This window comes from Anser brachyrhynchus (genome assembly GCF_964034855.1).
Source record: "Anser brachyrhynchus genome assembly, chromosome: 1".
NCBI classification, from domain to species: domain Eukaryota; kingdom Metazoa; phylum Chordata; class Aves; order Anseriformes; family Anatidae; genus Anser; species Anser brachyrhynchus.
In genome coordinates, this window is record NC_137694.1 from 193,876,420 (window position 1) to 193,903,392 (window position 26,973).

At 47.3% G+C, this 26,973-nt stretch overlaps 1 protein-coding gene across 4 annotated transcripts in view; it reads left to right on the plus strand.

Annotated features, from left to right (window-relative positions):
* Positions 1-3,581: 3,581 nt before the first annotated feature.
* Positions 3,582-26,973, plus strand: part of ARHGAP20 (Rho GTPase activating protein 20) — a 61,968-nt gene continuing 38,576 nt past the window's right edge. The window contains exons 1-2 of one of the 4 annotated variants that reach the window (XM_080580375.1): positions 3,582-3,741; positions 13,505-13,590. In XM_080580375.1, coding sequence (XP_080436501.1) covers positions 3,643-3,741; positions 13,505-13,590 — 185 coding nt within the window. In that variant the 5' untranslated portion in view covers positions 3,582-3,642. Of the gene's footprint in view, positions 3,742-4,473; positions 6,408-7,137; positions 7,435-13,504; positions 13,591-26,973 lie in introns of those variants that run through there. The other 3 variants (XM_080580377.1, XM_080580376.1, XM_080580378.1) reach the window with 3 other exon arrangements.

Below are 26,973 nucleotides of genomic sequence, written 5' to 3' on the forward strand. Positions count from 1 at the left end.
TAGCAAGCTACTATCAAAAGGGAAGGACAGGGCTTGGTTCCTGGGCTTTCTTCCGTCCAGACTCTCAGGGACCACGGAGCGTGGAGGATGCTCTTCGCTTACCACAACCTCTTTGGCATGGAGCAGCAGCAAATCCCGTGAAGATGAGCAGTGAAGGCTTCCCACCTGCCCCCAAAGCTGCTGTGCTGAATTCCAGAAAAAGAAGGCAATGCCTTCTAGCCAGTGTTCCCAAGGGATGTTCTAATTTACACCAGGAACCAGCTGGACTGCTCCAAGTTGAGGATGATGTGAAGCTGTTAAGCCACCCATCCTGTTCTCCTCCAGCTTTTTCTTTCTGCTCAGGTTTTCTCCCTCAGCGTGGCTCCTGCCTGTCCAGGACACAGCCCTATTTTTAGCTGCTCATAATACACGAGCAGCATTGGGTTCGAGGTATTAGGTTATCAGAACAGAAAGTTGTTGCATCGGATCTCACTGTACATGTAATTGCCTCTGGAGTTTCCAGTTCTGCTCTGCTGCGTGGCTTTAATTGCACGAGGCGCTTGTGGGTTTCATAAAATTAGTATTCAGGAAAATATATCCTTCTGGGGCAGATTTGGGGGAATTGTATTTATCCAGTGCAAGTTAAGTACAGCTCGCTCGCTCCTCGCCTACCGTGGCTCCTCGGATGCCGTGATTTTCTTGGAAGGGAACCTCTGCTGGTGCTAACGTGCGTGGAAAGCTCATAAAACCTGGAGGCAGCAGCAGTCCCCGCACCCAGCGTTTGCTAACAGCTCGCTGCGGTTTTCCCTAACGTGGCAGATTTACAGGGCTTGCATTTCCATCTGGATGGGCTTGCCCTCGAGTAATTCTCCCGTGTCTCGTGCACAAACGCGATTTCCCTGCTACACCCATATATTTCTCCGTCCCAATCCCCCCTTTATCCCCACAGTGTTTTTCTTCTAATACTGTGGCCAAGGCAACAGAAAGAAAATCTCTCTATGAGCATGCATGTTATTTTCTGAGCCTTGCACTTCTCGGGGCAGGGCTCCCGCAGGCTTTTGGCTGGTGCTGATGGCAGTCGGTGCAGTTTAAGGGTGGCTTGGTGCAATTACACATCCGAGCACTGCTGCAGGCGAGCAGGGACAAAGAGTTTTGGCTCTGCACCCACGGGTGTTGCTGCATCCCCACGGCATCATCCACAGCCCCGACAAGCAGCGAGGGGGAGCCAGGGCTTTTCCCACCCGTCCTCTGCACACAGGGATGGATTAAGGTTCCCGGGCACTTTCCTGGCACAGCAAATTAACTGAAGGTGTGCAAAAGTTAGCACGTGGCAAATGCTACGTTACGGCTGTATGTCTGCGTTCACGGTGCACAAAGAAGCTTCTTCTCTGATCTTGCTTAACCGAACGGCAGGATTTTAGTCTATTTATCTTGGTGAGCAGGTGACAGAGTCAGCGTTCAACAAACATCGTAGGAAACGTGCTTGCGGGATTAGATAAAAGAACACCTCAAAAGCACGTGCGAGCGTTTAGGAAAGCTTATGTAACATTTCCTTTGCAAAATAAATATATACTCACAGCCTAATTTCCAAACCATCACCGAGAATATCATCACTTGCAAACGTTTCTGGGGAGCAGGGTGCCAAATCGCTAAATGCATCCTGGGCTTGGAATAGACAGAGCGCGCAGCCTCCTCCCTCCCCTGACAAATCTTTCCTCAGCCCTCTCGCAGCCACGCCGGGACCTGCCCCGGCATCGGATGTGTCAGGCTGGGTGCTGCCAAGGTTTTGTCACGTCGGATGAAAGAGCATACAAATTCAACGAGCGGGAAATGGCTCAACTGCATACATGGTGCGCACACACCTCTGCCCTAGCTGTCTACTTCTCCTCCATGAGGACATTCGGGGCAGCCCATGGGGCTTTCTGAGCCCCGACACACCAGCATGGAGACATCCAAGAGCTATCACCGAGCACCCAAGTGCTTATAAATGTCTATGGCTCGTTTTTTTTTGCAAAGGGTGATGAGGAACAGCGAAGAGGTGGATGTGGGAAAGCCCAGTGCTTCTGCAGAGGAGGCAGCAGCACTCAGGCTGCATCCCAGGCGTTAATATTTCATCTTCCCTTCGCTTTCCATTACACGATTCCCCTGACTTGCAGAGAGCAGGGTGCAAGCAGAGGGCAGGTGCCCACATCGATCTCAGTGATGGGAGCACTGAAGCGCTGACCCGTGGAGCTGCTGGGCCTTCACAACCCGCCAAGGCGGCCACACGAGGCGACACCAAACATCGCCATTCCCCGCTGTTTCAGGCGTACATGGCAAGAGTGGCCGCTGCCATGGGCATTTGTGCATCCAGGAGAACCTGGCGGGAGCTGATCCAGAGGAGAAGTGACCTTACGGAGCCGGACCGAGTCCCGGTACAGAAGGAAGGTGGGAGATGGGAACAGCTGCACGTGAGATGGCAGGGCCTCTCTTTTTCTGCCTTTTTTTGGTGTTCAGCACTGGAGGAAATGCTCGCAGAGCCTGTACCCACCGCAAAGGCGGGAGATAAAATTCCACCTCCCAACGTGGAGAAAGGCAGGATGTGACAGAGCTCCTCCACGGCCTCACCGCCCCTACCACCAGCACGCCTCCTCCCAGCTTCCAGACGGGATTTACTCAGAGCCCGTTCCCACATGGTTGCCCTTGGGCCAGTGCCATCCACTCGCTTCCAACGGGTCGCTGGTGGCCTTCTGGAGCATGACAGCACCTCTCAGCAACCCCCAGGACCACCTCAGCACCCCCTAGCACCCCTCAGCACCACCCAGGCATCCCCTCAGCACCCCCTAGCACCCCTCAGTACCCCTTCAGCGCCCACCTAGCACCCCTCAGCACCTCCTAGCACCCTTCAGTACCCCCAGCACCCCCTCAATACCCCCTAGCACCCCTCAGCACTACCTAGGCATCCCCTCAGCACCTCTCAGCACCCCTCAGTACCCCTTAGCACCTCCTCTACACCCTCTAGCACCCCTCAGCACTCCCCAAGACCCCTCACCACCCCTTAGCAGCCCCCAGCACCCTCTAAGCACCCCCTCGAACCCCTCAGCACCCCCTCAGCACCTCCTAGGCATCCCCTCAGCACCCCCTAGCACCCCTCAGCACCCCCTAAATACCCCCAGCACCCCTCAGCACCCCCCAGGACCCCCTCAGCACCCCTCAGCGCCCCCCAGGACACCTCAGCACCCCCCAGGACCCCCTCAGCACCCCTCAGCCCCCCAGGACAGTACCCCAGCCCCCCCCCGCCTCCTGCCCCTCCAGCGGGGACACCCCCACGCCATGTCTCTGGAGGGTCCCTGCCTTGTGCAGGGCGTTTGGAGCCGGGGGGGGCTGACCCGGGGTCCCCACAGCCCCCCCCACAGCCCCCCCCCCCCCAATTCCCCTCAGCCCCACACCGCGCACGCGCACCACGAGTTCACTCCCTCCCTCCCCTTCCCCACTTCCCAGCGGGGCGCATGCGCCTCAACCCCCCCGCTCAGTAGAGGGGGGGGGGGAGAGGCTGGAGGGGGCGTGGCTTCGTGTGGGCGTGGTCAGAGGGGGCGTGGCCTGCCGGGGGCGTGTCCCGCGGTGGCGCGCCCTGTCCATGGTGCGGGCGGCGGCGGCGGGGCGGGGGCGGCGGCGGGGGGCCGCATGGCCGCGATGTCCCCCCAGCAGGAGCACCTCGGGCCGGCCCGCTCGGCCTCGGTGAGCGGCGAGGGCAGGGGCTTCGCCGCCGCCGACAGCAAGAAGGTGAGGCCGGTGGTGGTGCCTGCCTCGCCCCCGCGGTGCCGGTGCCCCACCGGGGACCCTCGGCGGGCAGTTGCGGGGGGGGGCGTCGGGGGAGGTGGGGATGGGGATGGGGTGTCCCCGGGAGAGCTCGCTGCAGGAGGATCCCGGCGGTGCTGGGAGCTCCTGGGGAGCTGGGGGGCTCCTCCGGGTGGGCAGCCCCGGTGGGGGGCTTGGGGGGGCTGCGGAAGGGGTTGTGGGGTGACCGGGGTGCAGCCCGGGGCGAGACGGGGGGGTTCTGGTGCGGGGCTGGGCTGGGGAAGGGGGCTCTGCGGGGTGCAGGTGTTGCGGTGGGGATGCGTGGCAGGGATGGGGTTTGCGGGGTGGTCGTCCAGGGGAGCCCCGGGGGGTGATGGTGGAATGTCCCGGGGGGCCGGGGAAGGGTTTGGCTGGGGCCGGGGGGGTGCTGGGTGCTCCCACACGTGCTTTGGGGGAGAGAAACGGACGAGCGGCTTCCCAGATCGAAAACGAGCGCCGTCCCAAATCCGAAGCTGGTTGTAAAATCTGCGTGATGGGTGGCGTGGCGGCATCCGACACGGCCAAGTGCGAAACGCTCGCTCCTGCACGCAGCCGGGTGCTCGCTTGTGCCGTGCACGCTGCGGGAAGGAGCGAGCTGTAACAAGCACATTCTTCCCACTGTGTCGAACATGAACTCTTTTTTCCCCTTGGTTTATAGCGAGTGCTGTAGTGTTTTTCTACCCGAGGTGGAGCCGGGTGCCTTCCCGCACCAATTGTGCCGTTTAATTCCAGGCACTGCCTGTCTGTAGGGGAGTACGGTGCCGCTGGCTGCTGAATATGCTGGCAGGATTAGAACGAGTGGCCAGGTGACAGTGTCCTTTCTTAAATCCCTCCACCTGATGGCATGAATTTAGGATGTGTGGCAGCAGAGGCTGAGCTTGTGTCCAGCCCTGCTGCCGAGCGGTGCCTGGGGCTTGGCTGGCTGGGGCGCTGCGGTGCCCGGAGGGGTCCCGGTCCCTCTCCTCCTCCTCCAGAGCATCAATTTGGGCTGGGAGGCGACGCTGTGAATTTCCTTGGGATGTGTCCGTGTGTGCCGTGTCCCACCAAGGCACGCGGCGTCCAACCTGCCCAGGGCAGAGATCGCTGTGAAATGTTTGCCTGGACAGCCAAGGCTCGTGCCACGCGGTGCCGCGGTTCGTACCCGATAGGTTTCTGAAGAGGGAGGGCAGTGCACCTGCACAAAGTGGTGGAGTGTCTTCTGCTGCCTGGCTGGATGAAACGACGGAGAGGATGCTCACCCTCTCTGATCCTGCAGTCTAATTTGAGACAGCTACACGCGTGGCTTTGATTTTCCTTCTTCCACTTCTTTGATTTTTGCTGAAGACCGAGTGCCGTGTACCTTGCTGCCCCGATGCCAGACACCACCTGGAACGAGAAGGGATGCTCGAGTGCTGTGAAGATGAAATTGCTTTCTTACGAGGTCTGCTTTGGGACCCGGCGTTGAGGACAAGTACTGATGGCAGCACTCGAGCTTCCTGTTCCTGCTCCCGCCGAAGGAACGCAGACCTTGTTTTCGCCAGCGCTGACAGGGGAGCAGGGATGTTACTTTTTACGGATCTTGGCAGCCCTCTTGGAATTCCTCGGCGTGCAGGCAGAGGCGGCGGGGGGACGTTTGGAAACCTTCCTGCCCAGCGGCGTGCAGCCAGCCCAGCCCAGCCCCCCGATGCTCCCCCACGGTCCTGGTGCTCCCGTGAGCATCCCAGCAAACCACCTTTCTGCGCCTCACCGGGGTGGAAGCTTCCTGCCTTTTTGCTTGTTCAACGTTGGGCTTGAAGCTGGATCTCAATGGCAGTTTGAGTATTTTTTTTCTTTACTAAGGCCCCCAAGTCTCTCTGAATACCTCCGTTTTGACTCCCAAGGCACCACACTTTTTGACAATCCTGCAAGTCTTTGTTATGGCAGGAGAGATTGCACTGCTGGTGTGGGTCCGTGCAGTTGTATGGAGGGACGTGTTGGCAAGAGATCAGCTTTGATCCTGGTGACACAGCATGGCAAGGTGAAAGATACTGTTGAAAATATGTGTTTAACGCTGTTCTGCGTTCTGACACAAACGCCCCCAAATACAGCACGGTGAGCGGCCACCAAACCTTTCTCCCTTTTTATTATTGTGGCTATGCCTTTGCCAAATTAAATTTCTTTCGCTGAGATTTGCTGCGTTGTTCTGTGGTCGTCTGAATTCCTATTTTATCTTCCACTTGGCTGTCAAAACAAAGCTGAAGGATCACATGCTTGATCTCATCACAAGACCAAGAGATAGGAATTGTCTAGGACTCACTTCATGTATTTTGTGTGCCCGGTTAGACTATTTTTTGGGGGAACACTTCCTTTCTGTGCAGAGCGGTCTGCACTGCTAGCATGCCTCACGCACGCTGGGAGGTTCTCCCTGTTAAACGCTTGTAAGGCATTCGAGACACCCTGCTGAAACGTGACATTGAAGTCCAGCGTCTTAGTGAATGCTTTTGGAAAATTCTCGGCCAGATTCCCCCCTTTACTGGACTTAGTGGGGTTGCTGGACAATGCTCGGTTGGCCCACAGAGAAGTTTTGTACTGGCTGTTTGGTTTAGTAACCAGTACCAGTAAATTGATGCAACTCTGAAGTGGGCTGAAGTAACGTGAGTAAGAGTGATTTTACTGATAGAGCTTATTTCTACAGATTTATCAAAACAAACTATTCAGCATGTCTTTTATGCCAGTATATCTGTGTCAGCAGTAACAGCTGTGGTCATTTAACTGTATTTATAAGTTTCTGGTGTTTCACTTCTCCCTTCACAGAGGGGTTAGATTCCATCCAATGCCGCATATTTTACACAAGACAATATTTGTTAACATAAGCAATCGCTCTTAGGATTTTTTGCTGCCTCCTTGAAAATTTCAAGTGACTACTTATAATTTTTGTGAGGCTCCGCAGTTCTTTATATTTACTCATACAGTGTGTACAAAAAGTTAACCGTTTTGTACAACACTATTTGTTGTTTGAGGCTTAAAATGTGGTTCTATTACCATAAAAGTATTTTTCTTTGTGATCCTGGTCACACATAGGGCAGCAGTTTGCTGTCAGGAAAAGGAAACTTGTTTTCCTGATGGTGTACTAAATGGATAAAATTCAAGCAAATTGAATTGGAAGAGAAAAGGCAATCATGCATAATCTTCATCCTCTTCTTTGTCTTACCCTGCGAAGATGAATCAAGTGTGTATTTGCCATTACGCTTGATGACACCTGGCTCTCATGCCCTTATATATATGTTCTTGATGTAAAGCTCCTTAAGGCTGAGATTGCTCCTTCCTGTGAGCATCTGTCCTCTCTGCTCTGCTCCTGGCCGAGGATTTGGGGGGCTGTGGTCAAAATCACACCACGCAGTGCCAGAAGTCTCAGCTCTCCAGGATCGCTTCTGTGATGTGTTGGACATCGGACGATTCCTGTCATCCTGCGGACCTACCTTGTAGCATCTCTGACGAGGACAGAAAACCCCCCTGTTTTAATGAATTCATCCATGTAAGGTCCTTAGGATGGAACGACCTCGGCAGGCTGTGCTGACTTGTGATCGCTTTCTGTGATGTGCCTGGTGCTGCTGCTTCAGTTTTCAGTTCAGAACTAGAAATAGCCAGCCCTCCTCTGTCTGTCCACGAGAGAAATTGAAGGTAATGCACAAAGCAATATGTTCTAGCTCTTACGTTTCTTGGTCTCGGTTTTCTGTTTTTTGTTTTAGTCCCACATGATGGCAGTAGGAAGGAGAGGGACCTAGCATGCCATGTAGAAGCCAGCACCCAAGAACTGCATGTAGCACATCGTTGTCTCTTTACTTAACGCTGCTTGAAGTATCCGTGTGTAGAGGGGGGAATCTGCTCCCTCTGTCACCTGTCACTGCTCCAAAGAAGGCCTTGCTGCACAGAAACCGGGGCCGAATCGTGTCTCTGTGTTAACGCTCCTGCTTTGTGAGGCTCGGAAGGAAAACCTGGGCTCCATCACGGCCACCACAGGCAAAGTCTCAGGTCTGAGCAGCGGGCACAGGGCAGCTGCCAGCAGGACCCCCAGGCTAAATGCTCAGCACTGCCTTCATCCACGTTCGTAGTCGTCTTCCACATCTCCTGCCCTTAATGTAAATGGCTGAGATCCTTCCAACACATCTACATCCAGGCTTCCAAGGTTTAGCATCCTTTGTGAGATGTTTTTTTTCTTTTACTCGAAGGTTCTTTCATCAGGTTTTTCTTTCCACCTTTGGTCTCCATCTGCCCCATGCTCTCCAGCAGCTGCTGGTCCGTGATCAGCGGCGTTTTCTTCCCCTCTCTTGGTAGCTCTTTCCTCCGTGCCATCATTTTCTCCATCCAGAATGGCTTTCTTTTTAGGAAAGTCCTTGTAAGTAGAAGCATCCTGCCAGCATAAACACAAGCACATAGTTTTGTCACCTGCTCTGCGGTGATGGTAAATGGGCTCCCCGCGGGACCTGGCCGTCTCCCGGGCACACAGGCACACGTTCGGCCGCTTGAGCCAGCGGTGCACACGCAGCCATCTTCTCACCCTCTTTATAAGGGCTCAGGAATGTTACAGGTCACTGTAGGGCCATTTCTTGCTCTGCCCAAGAAAAAGAGATTCTTGTTATTTCTGGTATTTTTAGGCAGCCATACACCATGAGTCTAACAACCACTGGATTATGGCGTGGAGGAAGAAGGGATTTATTGCCTCGTAAGAAGCCCAGCGATACAGGGGAGAGAGTGATACCCACTTGTCTTGGAAAATTACCTCCCGGCTGATGAGGATTGCGTTGGTTTTTTCAATGTTTGTCAAGCAGTGAGCTGAACTTTGTTGTGCGGGTTTCTGTAAAGGGTTGTGTTCTGCGCTTTGGTTCCTGTCTAGCTGAACCAGAAACGCGTCTCAGGGATCTGTTTTGTTGCTCAGACAACAAGAACAGAGTTTGCATGGGTGAAATCCCTCATGGTTATTAACTTAGATAGTTTTATAGAGCAGGCTTTGTTAAAATCGGACTTCTTTTTATTAGAAAAATAAAGCAGCGGGAGGGAGAGCTTAGCCACTTGAGCGCAATCCTGAGTACATCTGGGTGCTGTCCCTGTCACCCGGTTAAATGACCCAGGCACATGGCCCAGCCTTGACCCACTTCTGGAGCGAGCCTGTAAATCAGGAGCCTGAAATCCTTTCATCTCTGGGGAGGCTTTTAGCAAGGGTGTCTGCAAACTGCTGAGGAGGCATTTCTGCTGTGTCCACCTGTTAGTTAGGAGCCGAATGCCTTCTTCAACTATTTCATGTATGAATCTCTTACATACCATACAGGTAAAACCATTTCTTCATCCTTAACTCAGGCCCTTCACTAAGAGGACAATTGTTCCGTACGGAGTTAAGCTCACAAATTCTTCTGCTCCCTGTCCTTTACTCAGATAGCAAAGAGAGGATTGAGCTGATTAATTCAGCCCCGTTGGTCGCCTTAGTTTTCTTTTGCAGTGGGTGGAGGAAATCAGCACTTCTAGGTCAAGACTCGTTTCATCTTAACGAACAAAGCAGGACAGGTGAACTGAATGTGTCCTTTTCTCTCTGGGGACAAGAAGAGGAGCACGGAGCGGGTGGCTCAGGTGTGCAAGGCTGAAGCTGGGTGGGGGGAATCCTCCTGTGTGTTGGCCATGTGCAGCAACCCGGCAGGATGGGTGCTGTGCTGCTGGGGAAGCCCAGCACAGCACAGCAGCCCCGTGTTCTCCTGCCCATGCCTACCTCCTACCTCCTACACCTCTGCAGTAGCTGCAGCAGGGTGGCTGCACAGAGTTTTGCTGCTCTGGATACTTGCAAAATGTCATAAACGCTCCGTATCTGGTTCCTAAGTTGTTTTTCACCACAAAAGAAATAGTAAGTGCCACTCATTTTTTTCATGCGTTCTTTATTTTATTTATGTTCTGGCATTCTCCTTCTAAGCTTAACGTGGTTAAGTGATGTACACAAATCACAAGGGAGTGCTTTATCTTCAGTTTGATGCTTTTTTAAAGGCAGCACGCAGATGCTGCTGCTTCCTTTTTTGTGGAGTGGGGATTAATATCCCACCTCAGATATATTCATTTACATAAATTCCATACAATATCAGTATCCACTTCAACTGCTAGCCAAATTAGGTGGATATAGGCAGTCAGAAGTAGATTATTCCTGCAGCCACCGACCTGTGAGATACTTGTGGAAGTTCTGCTTTAACCCTGCTCCCCAGAAGGGCTCTGATTCATGAGCAGAGACAGCATGGTTCCCAGTCATGGTTTGCGAGGTTACTGTCCTCAGCACGGTGGGCTGATCTGCTCATACACCACCTACCACCAGAGTTTACAAAATAGTGGTTCAGAGCATAGGTCTGATCGTTATCTGGTGTAAGCTCATTCTTTTGAAATCTATAGCCCTACATCTGTTTACACCAGACGAGAAACTAGCCAAACGCTGAAGCGTACCCCCAGTCCTACAACCACAAAAGCAAACCCTTTTGTTTCAGTTAAAAAAGGAATCGAGGCAACCACCAGCAGAAATGCAGAAAGTATGAAGTTAAACCTGAACTCGAGGGGAGGGGGGAGAGAACTGAAGCTTTTGGACGTGAGGAAGGCAAAGATAACTCTGGTTTGTTCCGGCCGATACAAGATTATCATCTTTGCATCTGGCACACTGTAAACATTCATTATGGATCCTGATTTTATGATACATTTCACATGGCTGTGACTCAACCAGCAAGTATGAGGATTTCTCCCCGTGTTGGCCTTTCTAATATTTACATGAAAAAATGGGAGGTTATGATGTGGGACACGTTGTGAAATGCTTCTCAGTGTCCCATGCTTCGATACTTGATCATTGCATCTCCTTTTGCTCCCAAACATCTGCTCTCACTGCAGCTGTCCAGGATGTGTCTGCTCCTCTCCACATTGCCAGGGGGACATCCTTGCACATGTAGCAGCGGGGAAACGAAGGGGAGCAGACATGTGGGTCCAACCTAGCCAAAAATGAATTTGTCCTTTTCCTTCTCAAAATAAAATCAAGTCAAGTCATCAAGATGGACTCTTATTTTCACCCCGCAGACTCTGTACATGGCAAAATAAGAACAAAACAACCCCTAATTAAAGAGGTTATAAACAATCTCTGTAGTTAATGTCTCTGGGTAACGTTTTTATTTGCATACAGCTGACCTGACTCACTTCATTTTTGCTGTGAAAATTTTCCTTTTCCAAATCTCATCAGTGATCTTTTTCATGTTTTCAGGCTCTTTTTTTTTTTTTTAAAGTTTTGCTTAACAGCTTCAGTCTGTACTAAGAGGCTGCCCAGAAGGGCTGTGGAATCTCCTGCTTGGAGGTAGCACAGACCTTGCTGGACCACAGACCTCTTGGGATCCCCTCCTGCATTGGGTCTGTCTGTGGCTGTGCTGGTCATATCAGCTGTTGTCAAACTTGTGGTAGTCCTAAGCTTTACCTTAGTCCTCAGATATTTAAGTCAAGGCTGGAATTTCACAGGTGCTATGCAGCACTGCTAGCCCAGCCATGAAAAAGATTGCCGTAATTGAGAGAGATTTAGGAAACATCCCAAGGAAGTGAGGATACGGCCTCAAGTTGTGTTAGGGGAGGTTTAGAATTGATATCAGGAAAGATTTCTTCATGGAAAGAGTGTTGAGGAGTTGGAATGGTTTGCCCAGGGAAATGGTGGAGTCGCCATCCCTGGAGGTATTTAGGAGATGTGTGGATGAGACGCTTAGGGACAGGGTTTAAGTGGTGGACTTGGTGTTAGCTGATGGTTGGACTTGATGATCCGAAGGGACTTTTCCAGCCTAAGTGATTCTATGATTTCAAAATGCTGCATTTTTTTGAGTGGCTTTCTTTTCAGACCTGAGCAGTCAAAGTATGTAAGATCTCTGGAAATAATCACCAAGCCCCACTGTGTTTACAGGAGCTGAGATGCTCCAGTTTGAACCACCCCCTGAAAGCCACCTGCCCAAAAATGAGACTTGCAGTGAATTTCCGACCGAGAGTTGATGCTTTGTATGAACTCCTACAAAAACTGATGGTTAGGTGAAATCTTTCATTTGGATGGAAGACATCTAAAGGGTCCCAGACGAGACCTAATTTATTGGTCTTGAGAAGGTTATTTCTTGATGGTAGAAATGGGTAGGAGGGGATCATTTTTAAGGGTGAACTAAAATTACAGTTGAGTTTATGCAACTGAATATCTAAAAAAATAAACAAGCGTGCTCTACATAAACAAAGGGGAACAAAAAAACCCAAACAACACTAACAAATGCATTGCAATGAGTAAAAGAAATACACTTGTCCAAAGCAAAACACGAATTGCTGTAGAATTTCTTTCCTCAGAGTGAAGCTTACTGTGCACCTGCCCAAATAAAATGCGTGCCACGTCCAGAGCATAAATGGGCAGAAATCAGTCGTTCCCTAATGTATTGCACTGGGCATCTTGGCATTCAGTGGTTAAATTTATTGTAAAGGAAGAAAATCTTGCTTTGCGATTAGCCGCGAGCAGTGAGTTCGTGACTGTCAGAGGCGTGTTCGTTTGTGTGCTCCCGGCGGTGCCCAGCCTGGTGTGGAGGACAGCACAGGACACCGGTCTGTCTGGGTCTCGGGAGGTGCTCAGCCTCATTCCTCTTGTTCACTGGTTTACTATGAAAAATATTTGAGCTAAATAAGGTAACAACCGTCCTCCTGGTGGAGAGGCTGCGAAGGAAGAGGTCACGCACCTCAGCAGCAGGAGGCTGCACCACCGCTTCCTAGAGCAGCTCCAGGGTTTGGGCCAGGACTCCTCAGTCCTATTTCTGGCTGCAGAAGGGAAAAAAATACGGTGGTGAATACATTTGTGCTCAGGGCAATGTGTGTTTCTGTCTTCAGCACATGCTTTCGAAAATTTCTGCCTCTGGGGAAAACAGCATTGTTTATGTGCTCGGTATTTTTATTGCGGTATTCAACTTCACTCAATGGGAATCCGTACTCCCTTGATAGCTACTGATATTTTCATCTCTTACCTGTGCTTTGTTTTTTTTTATTATTTTTATTTTTATTTTTTCCTGCTGCATTCCGTCTTTGAGTGCTTCCTTTTGCCTATTCCCTCCTATTTTTCTGTGCCTTCTGAGAACTGCCCTGCCTCTCACTTCCCTATTTTGTCCCATACGTGATCAGGAATGAAAAAAATGTCATTAATGACTACCGAGAGACGAGAGGTAGTGCTCCAGTTAGATTAATAGGGAATAAAACTGTTCATACCTCTTTAGAGCTCTAAAGATTTGGAAAAAACTTTTAGCCCTGTGTAGCAGGCAGTCTTAGGGGGGTAGAATTCAGACCTTAATTTATGGTATATGTCAGACGAGGCACAGAAATGTATCAAGCATTTGAAATTTGAATCACCATCTGGATTCCTGATACACTTGAAGTACAATAGATTCTTAAGGGTCAAAAAGTGTTTTAGGAAATGCTCTAGATGTTTATTTCATGCATGCAATACCTCAAGCATCTCTGTATGGACACTAATGATCAACTTTTCTGTATCATGGGCTTCCTGGCCATGCTCCTATTTTTCTCAATACGTGATATTTTGCAAGCATTTTCCTCTCCCAAATTTTCTGATGGCAGTAACTTATCATTTCTTCTCATGGCCTGAAATTGGAGTCTGTTTGCGACAAGTCCATATGCATGCACTAATGGTTCCCAATCTCACCTATGATTTCATTTTGTCTTTCTTTCCAAACAGAAAATGAAGAGCTTGGCCCAAAGACGCCAGTCTGCACCATCTTTGATCTTTGTCAAAGCTCTTAACAGATCTAGATCCGTCTCAAGGTGAGTCAGTGAGTTTTGCTGGCTGTACATGCAGTACCAGGCGTATCTCGGGCATGGTTATTGTGGGATTGTACCATTTAATTTGAGCTTAGTTCCTGCCATGGATCTGCTGCATGATGCAGTCTCTCCAGAGCTCTGGAAGCCCAGGCTGGCTTAGGACAACGCTGTGGGCCAGGGTCTGGTGGTCACCAGCTACTCCCGTCCTCCCATAGGAGCTTCTAGGACTGAGTATGTGGGTGTGTGCAAGTGTGAAGCATTCAGCACATCATGTCTTCTGCCAGGATCAGCCATTTCTTCTCCCTTCCTACCCCAATGTAAAGCTACCACAGAAATGGGAGCTTCTGTGGAGCTCTTCCACTGTCCGCCTCTGGCCCCTGACCTGCCATTTGGACCACTCTGCATACATAATTTTATCTTCCTGCACCTACAGTTCATTAGACTTTAAACTTACAAAACATAAGTATTTATCGAGAAGTGAACCATCTGGTAGGCTGTTAATGCTTCCAGCTGTGTAGAGCTCTTTACTAAGAAACATTATTGAGGGAAATTAAAGTATGGCTTTGTAAGGAATATTTTTTCCTACACTGTGGTGTGTTAAGTAATCAGTATGTGAGCTTTGGAAAGTTTTCTGTGTTTGATCTAACCAATACCTGCTTTCATATTTGTCATCACACAGAATTCCACAGTATTTCAGAAACCTGTGAAAGTATTCTGTGAAAACATCAGAGTTGCAAAATAGGGAAGGAAAATGAGTTGAAACTACTTGCAGGTCTTTTTACTGGCTATGACATGAAAGAGAAAACTTAGAAATGAATTCCTAAAGGCGTTTGCACCTTTTTGTGTAGTCTAGTGGCCTGAGCATAGGACCGAGAGCCAGCAACATGTGTTCTGGTTCTGGCTGTAAAATTTCTTCCGTGGCCTCTCTCCGACTTTGTTTCCAAGTCTTTAAAATAAGTTGAATAGGTATTTTAACCCCTTCATGGGAATATTGAAATGTTTCGTTTGTCTGTACTACCATACTTATTTTCCGTTTACTACAATTTCTTCACTGTATTTGTAATGTGCATAGTTGTGATACCACCTTTTGGGCATAGATCACACATTCATAACTGAGGTTCTGAAATTAGAGGTGGACTCTTACTGTAGGGAGCAGCAATACCTGAAGGGTACAGAGGACAAGAGATTGGATCCCTCAGCCCTTGGACTTCAGGGTTTCCTGCCGTTTATACGCCTGTGTCTGCACAGAGAGTCACAGAATCACAGAATGGTTTGGGGTGAAAGGGACCTTAAAGACCGCCTCGTTCCAACCCCCTGCCATGGGCAGGGACACCTCCCAACAGATCACACTGCTCAAAGCCCCATCCAGCCTGGCCTTGAACACTTCCAGGGATGGGGCAAATGTCTTCCCTTCAGGCTGTTAATACATTCTTGAAGGGAGGACATTCCCTTCAAGACAGTCGCCAATACTAAAAAGAAAATTAACTATATTCAGAATTCATATTTCAGAACTTCGTCATTTGCCTGCTGGGGTTCAGACATAAACATTTCTCTTCAGTTTTGCTTTTTTTGTTGTTGTCTTATTGCTTGGTCCACAAGTATCAGAAATTGGCCATAGCTGGAGAGCCTCTAAGTGAGATAATACTCTGCATGTAAATTTGCACCTAAGAATTTTACAATGTTTCTTAAGTGTAAGTATGTCTTGCTTACATAGTCCAGGTCAAAATTCTTTCCAGATCTGGGGTGCAGAAGGACTTTTTTTTTTTTCTTTTTTATGTAAGACCAGTTGGCAGAAACTTTGTGGTGTAGAGGACTGAAGAATGGGAAATGTTGCCTTGTTCTGCAGGAAGGGCAATGCTTTGCCTGACAGACCCTGCCGCTTCCAGAGCTGTAGGATTCTGCCTCAGCCCTGCCTGTCCTCTGCCTGTGGCGTGCCACGGTTTGGCTGCTCCTGTTGTTTTGAACTGAAGTCTGTGACCTTAGTGAGAGGTGTCTGGTGAAGTCTGAGGACCCTGGAGGCCAGAGCAGGTGATTTTGTGGCTTTGAAGTCTATCAGTGAGAGACTAACACGTTGGATGATGTAGTGTTTATTATTGTTCGCAGGAGCAATAATTCTCACCTATGCCTGACTTCCTTGTTTGGCTGTGCAAAACACGTTCCTCTTCATCACTAAACTGATGGATGAGCTTGAACTTTCTCCTCAGTTTGTTGTGTAAATGCTTAACTCCTGTGAAGTGCTTTCTCTTAAGGCAAGCTAGAGAGCAACAAAATGACTTCCCGTGTTTTCTAATCTCCTCCAAATGTTTTATCTCAGAACTGTCTCAGCTCTTAGTTCCCTTTCTTGTAGACACAGCCAGCCTGCAAAATCCATTATTCTCCTTTGGCAGTGAACCTTAATAGCGGGACTCCATAACACTTACTTGTTAATGGTTGATTAATGACTTGTAGATAATAAAGCTCCTATCTGAAGTTAGCAAACATCTGTGAGGGATTTATATGAATCCTCTCACCTCAGCAGCTGGCTCACCTCAACATTTGTTGAAATTAATGAACAAGTGCAAAGTTTAAAAGGGCAGGAAATACTTAGAAGCACAAGTCAGCTTGTATTTTTATACCATTTTATATGTCAGGTGCCCTTGGATTATATACAGGGCATTTTCATAAAATGTGGTGGCAGCCATTTGAGACCTACCTTTGGGCAGTTTAAAGTTTATTAATGGTGTTTGTTCAAAGAAACCATTGTGACATCTGGAGATGGCTATTTCAGCATTCGGAGGACTGAGGTTTTTTAATGGTAGTATTGCTGTAGCTGTGACAGCAGGAGGATGCAGGTGAGACAAGAAGATCTAGCTGGAAAAAGCAGACACTGTTTTGTTCCACTGCGCTCTTCAGTCCTGAAAGAGAAGCTAATTGGAAAGTCTTGTGTGCTTAAAAGCTTGTCTTCTTTTTCCCCTGCTATACCATTTGGTTTAATGAAAGTTAGACCTTCTTTACAGATCTTGCCTTGCCACATCAGCCATATAAAAGGAGCTACACGATAACTTGGCCTGTGGAGGAATTCTGAGATGACTTTGAATGTCATGGTCTTGTACAGATGTGCAACCATGCAATCCCCATCTCACTCGATTGTAACTGCAGGCAGCAGGGGAACATAGTAAATAGTATAGATATTATACTGGAATTCAGGCCCTTACTACCAACAGATGAAAATATGCAGACTATTCATTGCCTCCTGGTTTTGCTCCTTTTTTTTTTGTACAGTTTATCTTTCCTTGCAAAGTAGTGATGAATAGGCATGCAAAGACTGTTTCACATCATCCCATGTCTTCTTTGGAAGCACTTTGAACAAAGTTATTCTAGAAATATACCAAAAAAGTAAGCTTTTGATATTTTTCTGGGCTGATACTCAGATGCAGAAAAAAAGTCTGATTTTTAACGCCATTAATATGTATGAAATCAGTAAAGGATTTGGGTTAGTTATATTTGGCCCTAGACCTGTTGCACAGTTGTAATTTTCCTCTTAATTTTCCTTTTTTCTTGGTGTCCTTTAATGAAAACTGCACAACTTAATGATATACTTCAGTGCAACACAAATTACGGGTTTGAAACAGAAATGTCTGAGGCCTTGATTTTTAAGCGTTAGGTCTTGTCTTCTCAAAATAATTGACATTAATAATAAAGACTTATTTCAAACCAAATTTTCAGCCTTTGTTCTGCTGTCCCTCAAAACAATTTTCACATGTGACAGCCCAAGCTACTAAGTTTCTGCTCTGTGTTGGCGGACCTCTGTTCACGTGGAGGATACATGACAGGGACAGCCAAATTCTGTGTTGCTGTTGCTAGCAGCTTCCTTTTTGCTAATGCATGCCTCACAAGATCTTCCAAAGTGATATTTTTACATGCTTAACAATATAATTATTTATATGCCTTAGTAATGTAATTTTACATATCTGAGTCTTCATAACCATTTATAGATATGTTCCTCTGCATGCTAAAGACATTAAAAGATCGGTAATGAAACTACTCTTTATTACAGAGTTAAGCATCTTTATGATATTATTTTGGTGTAAGCTGGAAGCAAGACTGGTTTTAAAATAAAATTAAGTATCATTTTTAAAAGGTTTTATGAACAAACCTTTGCAGAACCTGAAAAGGAAATACCTAAAAAGCCAGCCCTCCCCAATTTTATTATTTGTGTTTTACAGTCTAAGAAGTTAAAGGTATAGACTGGGGATTTCAGAAATCTCTGAGGTGTTTTTTTCTGTTCTGTAGGTAGAAGTAGGGTCGTGCTGCTCATGGAGAGGCTACTCTTTCTTCTCCTAGTGCACAGTAGATGACTCTGGCATGTTATCTTCCAGGGGCCAGTGCCAAATGCTAAATATCCCAGATAACGAAGATCATATGTGTAATCTAGTAATGCGTTCTACTTGGCTCTAGTCAAATACAAAGTGTTCCCGAAGTCTTGGACATTGTGTTTTCAGGGTTTTAGTCGGAAGATATGTGGATGATCCAAGCTATGTGACTAGATGAAGACAAAAATAGAGACTTCTAATAAATATAAATTGCCAGAAGGCCTTAACTGTCTCTTTTTCACAGGAAAGATGAGTATTCGGTGTTTCAGACAAATCTGATTTTGGAGAGGAAGGGAATAAAAGTTCAGTGTGAATAACTAACTTGTTAAATAGGTATTGCAGTTGTAATCATTTTGCTCATTCTTCACTCGTTTCCATGGTAGCAATTAATTTTGCCTCTGCAACATAATCTTTGCAAGACACCATGGGTTGGTGAGGCTCAGCACCTCTCCGCTTCATTCACGGGCTGTCACAAGAAAAGACTCCGAGCAGACGCCGTGCCTTTGGCCATCGTGGCTGTCGCTCACATGTCACCCCTGGCCACCATGACAGGGCTGTGGGTGAGGAGCGGGGAGAACATGGTGCCCGCTGGGCTGAGGGCTGCCCTGCCACAGGGTACAGCCCAGCGGTGGCATGAGACAAATGGTGCCTGGCGGCTACACCTGAGGGGCTTTGCAGAACAAAGGCTGCCATATTGTGTGTGTGCCTGCTTCTGTGTGTGCCTGTGAGTGTTACACCTGTAATCAGCGTGGGTTTTTACCACTGAACCCTTTATACAGCACTAGTAGTGGTGTGGGGAGAGGGGCTCAAAACCAGCACAGGAGGAATAATATACTGTCAAATACTGTCCCAGCCTTTTCCCATTTTAAATGAAGGCATTGCATTTGGGGCATGTCTTTGAAGGCTGCAAAATGGCGGTGAGGGGAGAGGATGGCAGGGTGACGAATCACTTCAAACCCAGCGCTTTGAGAGGTGGTGGAAGATTTATGGCTGCTCAGGCAGCAGTGGCTATAGGGTGAGCCAAGGCCATGGTTTGTAACTTGGGTAATGCAGGGTCCGGGGATGGCGGTGGGTTGAAATCAGACGTCACTGAAGCAGCTGGTGTGGTAAAGCACTGGGTGTACAAGATCTGTACTGGCTCAAATAAGAGATCAAATATGTGGCGGTGCTCTTGTCCATGGGGGATTGCTTCACCTCACCACCCAGGACCACTGCTGCTGCTGCAGGCTGTTGTTGGGTTAATGAGCAGTAGGCATGCACACAAACAACTGAAATAAAACCTCTCCCTGTGCCCTTGGACACCCAGATGGCCTGGTCACAAGTGACAAGGGCTCTTCAATGCCTCAGTTCACCCACAGGAAGATACGTGCTGTGGAGGAGAGCCCTTGCAGGCCCTCTCTGAAACCTCAGGGCTTTTTTTTTTTTTTTTTTTTTTTGTGAGAAGCTGCCGTTATGGCAAAAGTTTCATTAGAAATTAAGTTTCTAGTCATCAAGATGGAGCAAAAATCCTGTTCCTAAAGATGCCGCCAAGAATGCAAATGAAGAGCCCTTCACTTCTGGATTTAATTTGTAGATTTAATTCGACCTTGACATTTCGGACCAGGATTTTTTTCAGAAATTTTCTGTTTCGTGAAGAGTTTTGATGCTTTAACATTTTATCCTTAACCTGAATGGGCATAAATCTCTGAAAGAGAATTTCCCCAGAGTTCTCCCCTCAGTATATCATGTTTCTATAAGCAAGGCGAGGAAACATGAATTTGTATAAAAATAGTGAAAAGTTTAAGAAAGACAAATCTATTTTGCATCAAATTGTTCTTCCTTTTTAAATGAATTGCACATAATTAAAATAACATGATGATATTGTTCTAGTTGTCATTTTTATAGAATTTCTAATTCACTCGTGATTTAAGCTAATTATGACACTGGAGTATTGTTTCCTTACACCATGTGCTTGAACGCAAAAGTTATTTTTATGTAGTAATAGCTGGGGATAAAATTTTATTAACTGTTAACAAGGAACAAAGTGAACTTTCTGAGGCCTCAAATGGCCTTTTAACTGCAAGACTGGCATTCCTGTCCCCCTGCTGGTTTCTTTCTGTTTTGTTTTGTGTGTGAGCATGTGTGTGTATGTGTGCATATGTTTGTTTTTGATAAAACACATCGGTTCTTCATTTATTATATACAAAGTGGTTTATAGCAATGTTTGTACATCTGGAGATTGAAATGAGCTGAGGCTCTCAGAGATATGCTGCCCTTTTATTAAAAGAAAAGAACCAAAGGTAAAAAGAACGCAGGCTTGGGAGCAGGGTTTTGGAGGGATTGGAGTTTAAATGAGGGATTAATTTTACAATAAATGACTAATAGTTTAACACTAGTGCTTTAAGCCAATTCCCCTTTGGATAGAGTTGTGACAGTTGAAAGCAAAGGCCGTAAGGGGCACTGCTCATCAGGATGAGTGCAGGGTTTGGCTCATCCAGATGTCTCGCTGCCCACATGTGCTTTTGGATTCAGCCATTTGGGGTATTTTTGGATTAAGCCTTGAGTCCTGGCAAAATACAGCCCTTGTCCAGCTATTGTGTATCCCTGGTTTTAGACAATAAAATCTCTGCCAAATGACAGTCTGGCCAAGCAGTTTGGGCAGCAGCATACCTGAGGAAATCATAGGACTGACTCGCTCAGACTTCTTTGTGGTCATTTATCTTGTATAAACAAGCAGAAAGCCTCTAATGATGTGCAGGCTGATGTGCAGCTTCTGCTGCTCCCACCTCTGACAAGGGCCAGCATTAAATACACATTGAGCTCTCCCGGCTGATACAGCATCACTTCTCCTCTTCCAGTTGCTTTCTCATGGTCTACAAAACTGCTGGTGGGAAGTTTGTAATCACACTACGGAAATAACAGTCTGCCTTTGGATTTCTTCGGTGGCCTTCACAGAAGCAGCTGCAAACATTGCTGTCTTTTAAACCTCTGGCTGAATCCACTTTTCCTGGAGCACTGTTTTTTTCAGTAATTGTTTAGGGCAGCGGTCTGAACATGCAGTATCAGGGCTGAGGTGTGAAGGAGTCTGGCTCATCAGGTATTTTGGTGGGTGGAGACCACGGTCAGCCTTGCAACAAGGGTTTGTGCCATCTAGCAAGCTTGGTGTAAGCTATGCTAGGCATCTCTAGCTTGTTCCCCAGGCAGGTCCAGCATTGTTTTTGGTGAAGCTACTGGCCACAATGTGTTCTTTCAGTGGAAATGAATCACCCAGGTTCAGTTCTCTGCATCCTCAAGCAACTCATCTTCCACTTCCAAAAGACTGATGCAACTACTATGTCTGTTCCCAGCATATTTTTTTTTTTTGCATGTCACCCACTGACACATCCAGTTTCAACCTTTCACATCCCATAGCTCCAAGTGGTTGTAAGCACTACAGTGAGCATTTTTACTACTAGGTTGCTCATCAGACACAAGCAAGCTCTTCTCGTAAACCAAAGGCTCAAAGAAATGTGGGGGAAAACGTCATCATGTAAAAGGCTCTTGTGTTTCCCCCTGCTCTGTGCTGCTGCTGTTTGCCACTAGCTTGCCTGTGCCCGCTTCTCACTTGCACAATTACCAGTTACCATCAGGTGCAGGGATGTGGGGAACCCTCTAACACCTTTTTTTCCCCCAGCTCAGGCCACTGCTGGAGTAAAAGCCTCTGACTAACCTGCCTGAGTCACTCTGAAAAACTCCTCGAATGTGTAGGCATTAGTTATAAGGGAGTAAACAGGTGCCTGTGGCTGCCACTAATTTGTCTGCTGGCTGTTCGTAAGGAATCTGGGTCATTACACATGTGAGAGCTGGCAGCGGCAGGCATATCAAGTAATCTCTTCAGTGTAATAGGATAATTCCTGCGCTGTAGTACGAGTATCAAAATATGGTTTAAAGCCCCTGAAGCAAACCAAAGCCAGATTTGTTCCTGTTACAGCGGGGACAGGTGCAGTGAAGTGACAATCCCGCTTGACACAGGCACCCGTATTGGTTGTCCCTCATAGGGAATCGGTCCAAAAAAGCTTGTGCCAAGACAGGGGCTGGGCAGATCCTCGCTTCAGGTCTTTGCTGGAGCCCTGTGGAGCTCATCCCATGGCTGTGGGGACAGAGGCAAGGCCGGGTGGCAGCGGCTTCAAAGAGTGCTGCAGCTTGCGGGAGGATAAAGCGTGGTGCCGGGGCTTATCTTTTAAAGGCGGCACTTGCAGCTATTTATAGGTCGCTTTGGATGTGATTACTTTGTTTAGAATCAGCAGGTTTTCCCCTGAAAAAGGGCAGCCGGGGAACAGCCGCTGGCGGATTCTACCTTTGCTTTACCTGGCCGCATTTTTTGAAGTCTTGTAATGTTTTGAACGCATTTGCTTTTCCTCAAACTCGTTGCCGCCCAACTGCAGATTCTACCCATGTGGCAGAAGCCGAGGAGAAGAGCCTAGGTGAACCAATTCTTGAAGAATGGGAAAATCAGAGACTAAAGGGGAAGGAGCGCTGAGCCGCAGGACTTTGAAAAACCCCGAGCAGACGCCCTGGTATTACCTGGTAATTGCGTGAGGTGACTGGCAGGCAATAAACCTTTGAGCAGTCACCTAGAAACTGCTGTGCTTCCCTGTTAAAAAGACACAGTCCCACAAGTGCCTTATTCTGGCTCGTTTACAGCCTGTGTACCAGGTAGCTGCTGACAGTGGGGTGTGCAGATGCTTACAGGCTCACTGACAGCCATAAATGATGGGCCAGAAGGGATTCCTAGAGATGCTCACACCAGGCTTTTCACACGTGCACCTCAGCTTGACAAGACCTGTTTCTGCTGAGCTCTGCAGCATGCCCTGGCTATTCCTGGTAGCCCAGAGTGCCTGGCTGTTGCACGACCTGCACTGAACTCTTGTGATATATTTTGCAAGAAGACACTTGAAACCCCCGCTTGGAGGAAGGGTTAATTGCATCCCTGAGGTAACTCACAAACAGCTGAGTTGAGCTGTGCCTTCAAATGTCCCTATTGTGATTAAGTGGGATTAGATGTCCCAATTATGATTGCTGCTTCACAAAAAAGTTAAGGTAGGACAGAAACCATATCCCTTCAGGCTACTGAAATAATACTGGACCCTTCTAGGGGGACACAGATGAAGCTGGCATCCCGGAACACTCCCCTGTATCCCACCTTGGAAGGGGTAGGATGGAGCCAGGGTGGAAGCGGCAAAGGCGGCCTGTGCTTCCTGGCCTCTTGTAGGCCACGAGAAGCTCCAAATTCAGTGGGAATCGCAGTGAGGAACAGAGGATAGATTCTTCCCAAGGGCAAAACAGGTTTTATTGACCACTGCAGGTGAATATATCCTCCCCTCAACTTCTCCCCCTGCCAGGAGGAGTCAGACCAAAATCCCTTGGACTTGGTGGTCACCAGTTGAGCTGTACGGCAGGACTGGAGGACTCCCACGCCGTAAGAGCTTTTCAATAGGGCTTAAATAACTTGCACTAAATTCTTTTCTGGTGGAAACAGGCAAAATATGACCGAAACGTGCGGTGCTAATTTATACCGATAGAGAATTTTGCCCTTATACTAAATTTTCAGTGTAAACACCTTGCAGCTGTTTGTTAAAATAAAATATATATATAAAAAAAAAGCTTGGAAGTAAACCAAACCACAAGCATGTTTCCTGTCTCCAGCCACCATGCTGTAGTACATATTTGCTCTGCAGAAAATATTGTCCTTTTGGCTATGTAAAAATTACTTAAGTGCAGTTTGTTTGCTGTTAAGCTGCCAAGCTTCCATTCTGAAATGTGTGAGGATTTTTTTTAAAGATACTTTTTACCCTAAAGCTATATGTTGTTTTACTGCAGTCTTAATCGTTTTTAATCATTTACTCATTTTTGGAAGACTGCAGAAAAAAATACACACTTTGGCACCTTGAACATGTAGTGTAAACCACGTTCATTCACTGTAATCATTTTTTTTTTCATTTTTAACAAGATTTTGACATCATGCGAGTATGATTTCAAATGCAAAACAACTTTCTTAATTCTAAAATAATATAATTTGGAATAATTTCTCAATGTATTTTGAATTAAAATGTATACGCAGAGTTTTAGAAGCAGTACCTGATGACCTAAATAGAAGTGGTAGCCTTGATTTCAGCCCTAAAATGTAAAATTATCTATTTATCTGGACAAAGCATGCTTCCAAGCTCTATCTTTCATTAGGTTCTTGCCCTGCCTGTGCTGGAGGTGGGGTTGAAGGCTCTGTGATCCCGCTGGGGCTCCCTGCTTTATCTGGGGTGCAGCATTTGCTGCTGCAGCTGGCTTGGGGCCCGGGCCGGGATAGGTAGGGTGAGGACAGGCCTGTGCCGGGGGCTGCCAACTGGGGCCCATCTTTCGGTGAGATTCACAGACATAGCCCCTAAAGGAGAACACAGCAGTGTGAGGAGTGCCCCTGGTTTGTTCAAATTTGATATTTGTTTAAAAAAAAAGAAAGACATTGCAGCCACTAAGGCACCCTTACTCAAATAGGAGTGTATATTTTAGTGCTTAGAAAATAAATAACGCTCTTTAAAAAACTGAGCTGATCTCATGTGTTTCGTTTCACAAAAGCTACTGTACATGATAGTGATGGCCTAGGAGACTTGAACAGAGTGCTGCAGAAAATAGACTTGCTATTTCTGGAATGCTGTGCTGTTTTCACAGAGTGCTGCTTTAACTGTGTAAGATTTACCATAGATAACAAAAAGCAAGCGTGCCCAGCATCCTCAGAAAGAAGCTCCCTTAGCAGAACAGGAATCAAGTTGACAGCAGATTTTCAGAAACAGGTTGGTAGTCCATGTGATTAAGAGTTTTATGCTTGTCTATCCAAGTCCCTTCTATAAATAGTCAGTTTGAGATTACAACAGCATACCAACTTTCTGTCAGCTCATACCTTACCTACCACCTTCCTGGAAAGCACTCCTACCCTCCAGGCTGATCCTTTTTGTGCTTACTTTCACCCTCCAGGTATAATTATTATATATTATAATAAAGTGCTGCATAAGCTTAGATGAAATGCATATTCCAAATCATGAGAAGCTGAAGTGGGAGGACGCATGAAAGATCCTGAGCACGTGGGTGGCTCCCCAGTGCATTGGTCGTGGCTGCAAGGCAGTGGCAGTAGCGAGTGGTTAGCAGCTTTACAAATGCAAAGGATTATTATTACTTTTATTTATTTATTTATTTTAAATCTGCCTGTCTAAATAGGTCTCTGAACCTGCAGATTGCTCTGTGTGGGTGAGCCGTGTCTGCGTGGAGCCTCTTTCATGGCAAGAGGAGCTGCGAGTTGCTCAGCCATGAAGCCAGCAGGTCTTGGCATGGCTGTGCCAAAGAGCTGGTGGGGACAAGGCAGGCAGGCAGAGCTGTGGGCATCCTCATCATCAACATCTTACTCCATCCATAAAATGGTTTGTGAGTTTGTGCCAAGCCAGAAGCTGTGTCACAAGGACATCGCCAGCTAGCTAGTGTTAACACACAGCCATTTGCCAGTTTCTGACTTTTTCCATCTATAGCTGGATTTGAGCATATGAAAAAAAAAAAACCCTGCATAGGACTTTGATTGTCCCACAACTGTTCTTCAAAGACAAAGTCCCTTGCTGATGAATTTCAGAAGACCTGCTGTGTGTAAAGTGGTTGCAACCCCTTTTTTCGTCCCCCAGCCTTTCTGGTATGGGCAGGGATTCTTTTGAAGCCATTCACCTTAATGAGCTACCAGTATGACAGAGGCTAAATTCATCAAGAGCATATGCAGGACCATTTCTGTTGCCTTGCCTTCAGTCCCAAGCATAGCCCTTTGGTTTCAGTGTACTAGAGAAGCTCTTCTTTCACTGCATTTTTTTTGCTTTTTTCTTTTCACACACAGAATGTGATGATCCGTTATCATGATGCTGCCAGGTTGGCCAGGATGTGGTATGAGACACATCCAAACCATCATTTATGATGAAATTAGATAGGTGTTGAAGTCCTGAAATGTTAGTGCTGCACTTGAGTGCACTCTGAGCACTCTGGGACGCGGATCAGTGCTCACTGCTGTGTAACAGGTTTGGGTTTTTTTCTGCCTTATCTCAGGGGAGACGGGGCTGCATACTACATCGGAGCTGTTTTCTTTTGGTTGCTTAAAGAACAGTTCTCTGTACCTTAATGAGTTAGTTATCTCGGATGGAAAATACTGTCTAACCACACAATGGGGGTCATATGCCTTATGTGTTAAACGATTTCCAACAGCAAACAACCTTGGCTTCAGAGCTCCAGCTAAGAAAGCCTGCCTCATCAGCAAAAATATGAAGCGAGCGTCTGCCAAGCTGACATCGAAGTTTCTTCTGACAGGAAGTTTTAGGAGCCTAAGTGCCTGAGAAGGAGACACAGAAAGAAAGCGCAAATGTTGTTACCTGATTTCCAGTATAAGCTCTCTTAGGAAAATGACAAGAATTTGACAGAACTGCTTTTGGGAATATCTCTGCTAGTCCCAAATCACATGTCATCCCTGACTGATCTATCCATTTTGGCAAAAATCCGTAATGTGGGCTGGATTGCAGACGTTTCTTACTGTGCAGATAGCTGCTGTTTTCACTAGCCTCCAGCGGGTGTGAATAGCTCCAGCTTCTCTCACTGGGTTGCTCTAGCCCAATGCTGTGACTCAGTGATGAGAAAGTAAAGGCAGAAACTGAAAATTCCTGCACTGTATTTTTCCTAAGGATAAATTGTGGGTTCTTTAGGTCCATCCAGAACTGGATTTTGAGGTATACAGAATAATCCTGTGGTCTCCGAGCACCACGAGGAGGTTTGGCATGAGGTTAACTTCAGACGTTAAAGAGCATAGTGTTGTTTTATTTCTATAGGTATCAGCCATGGAGAGAGCATCGGGGCTGTATCCTTAGTTATCATCAAAGTTATCAGAAGTTATCATCAGAGGAGGGAAGTTCTGGCAGAGGACAGTAGCCAAAACAACGGAGTGAGACTGAGGATGGAGCATGAGCAGTGTGCAAGAGGGATGTCAGCTGAGATACCTGCAATAGCTCAT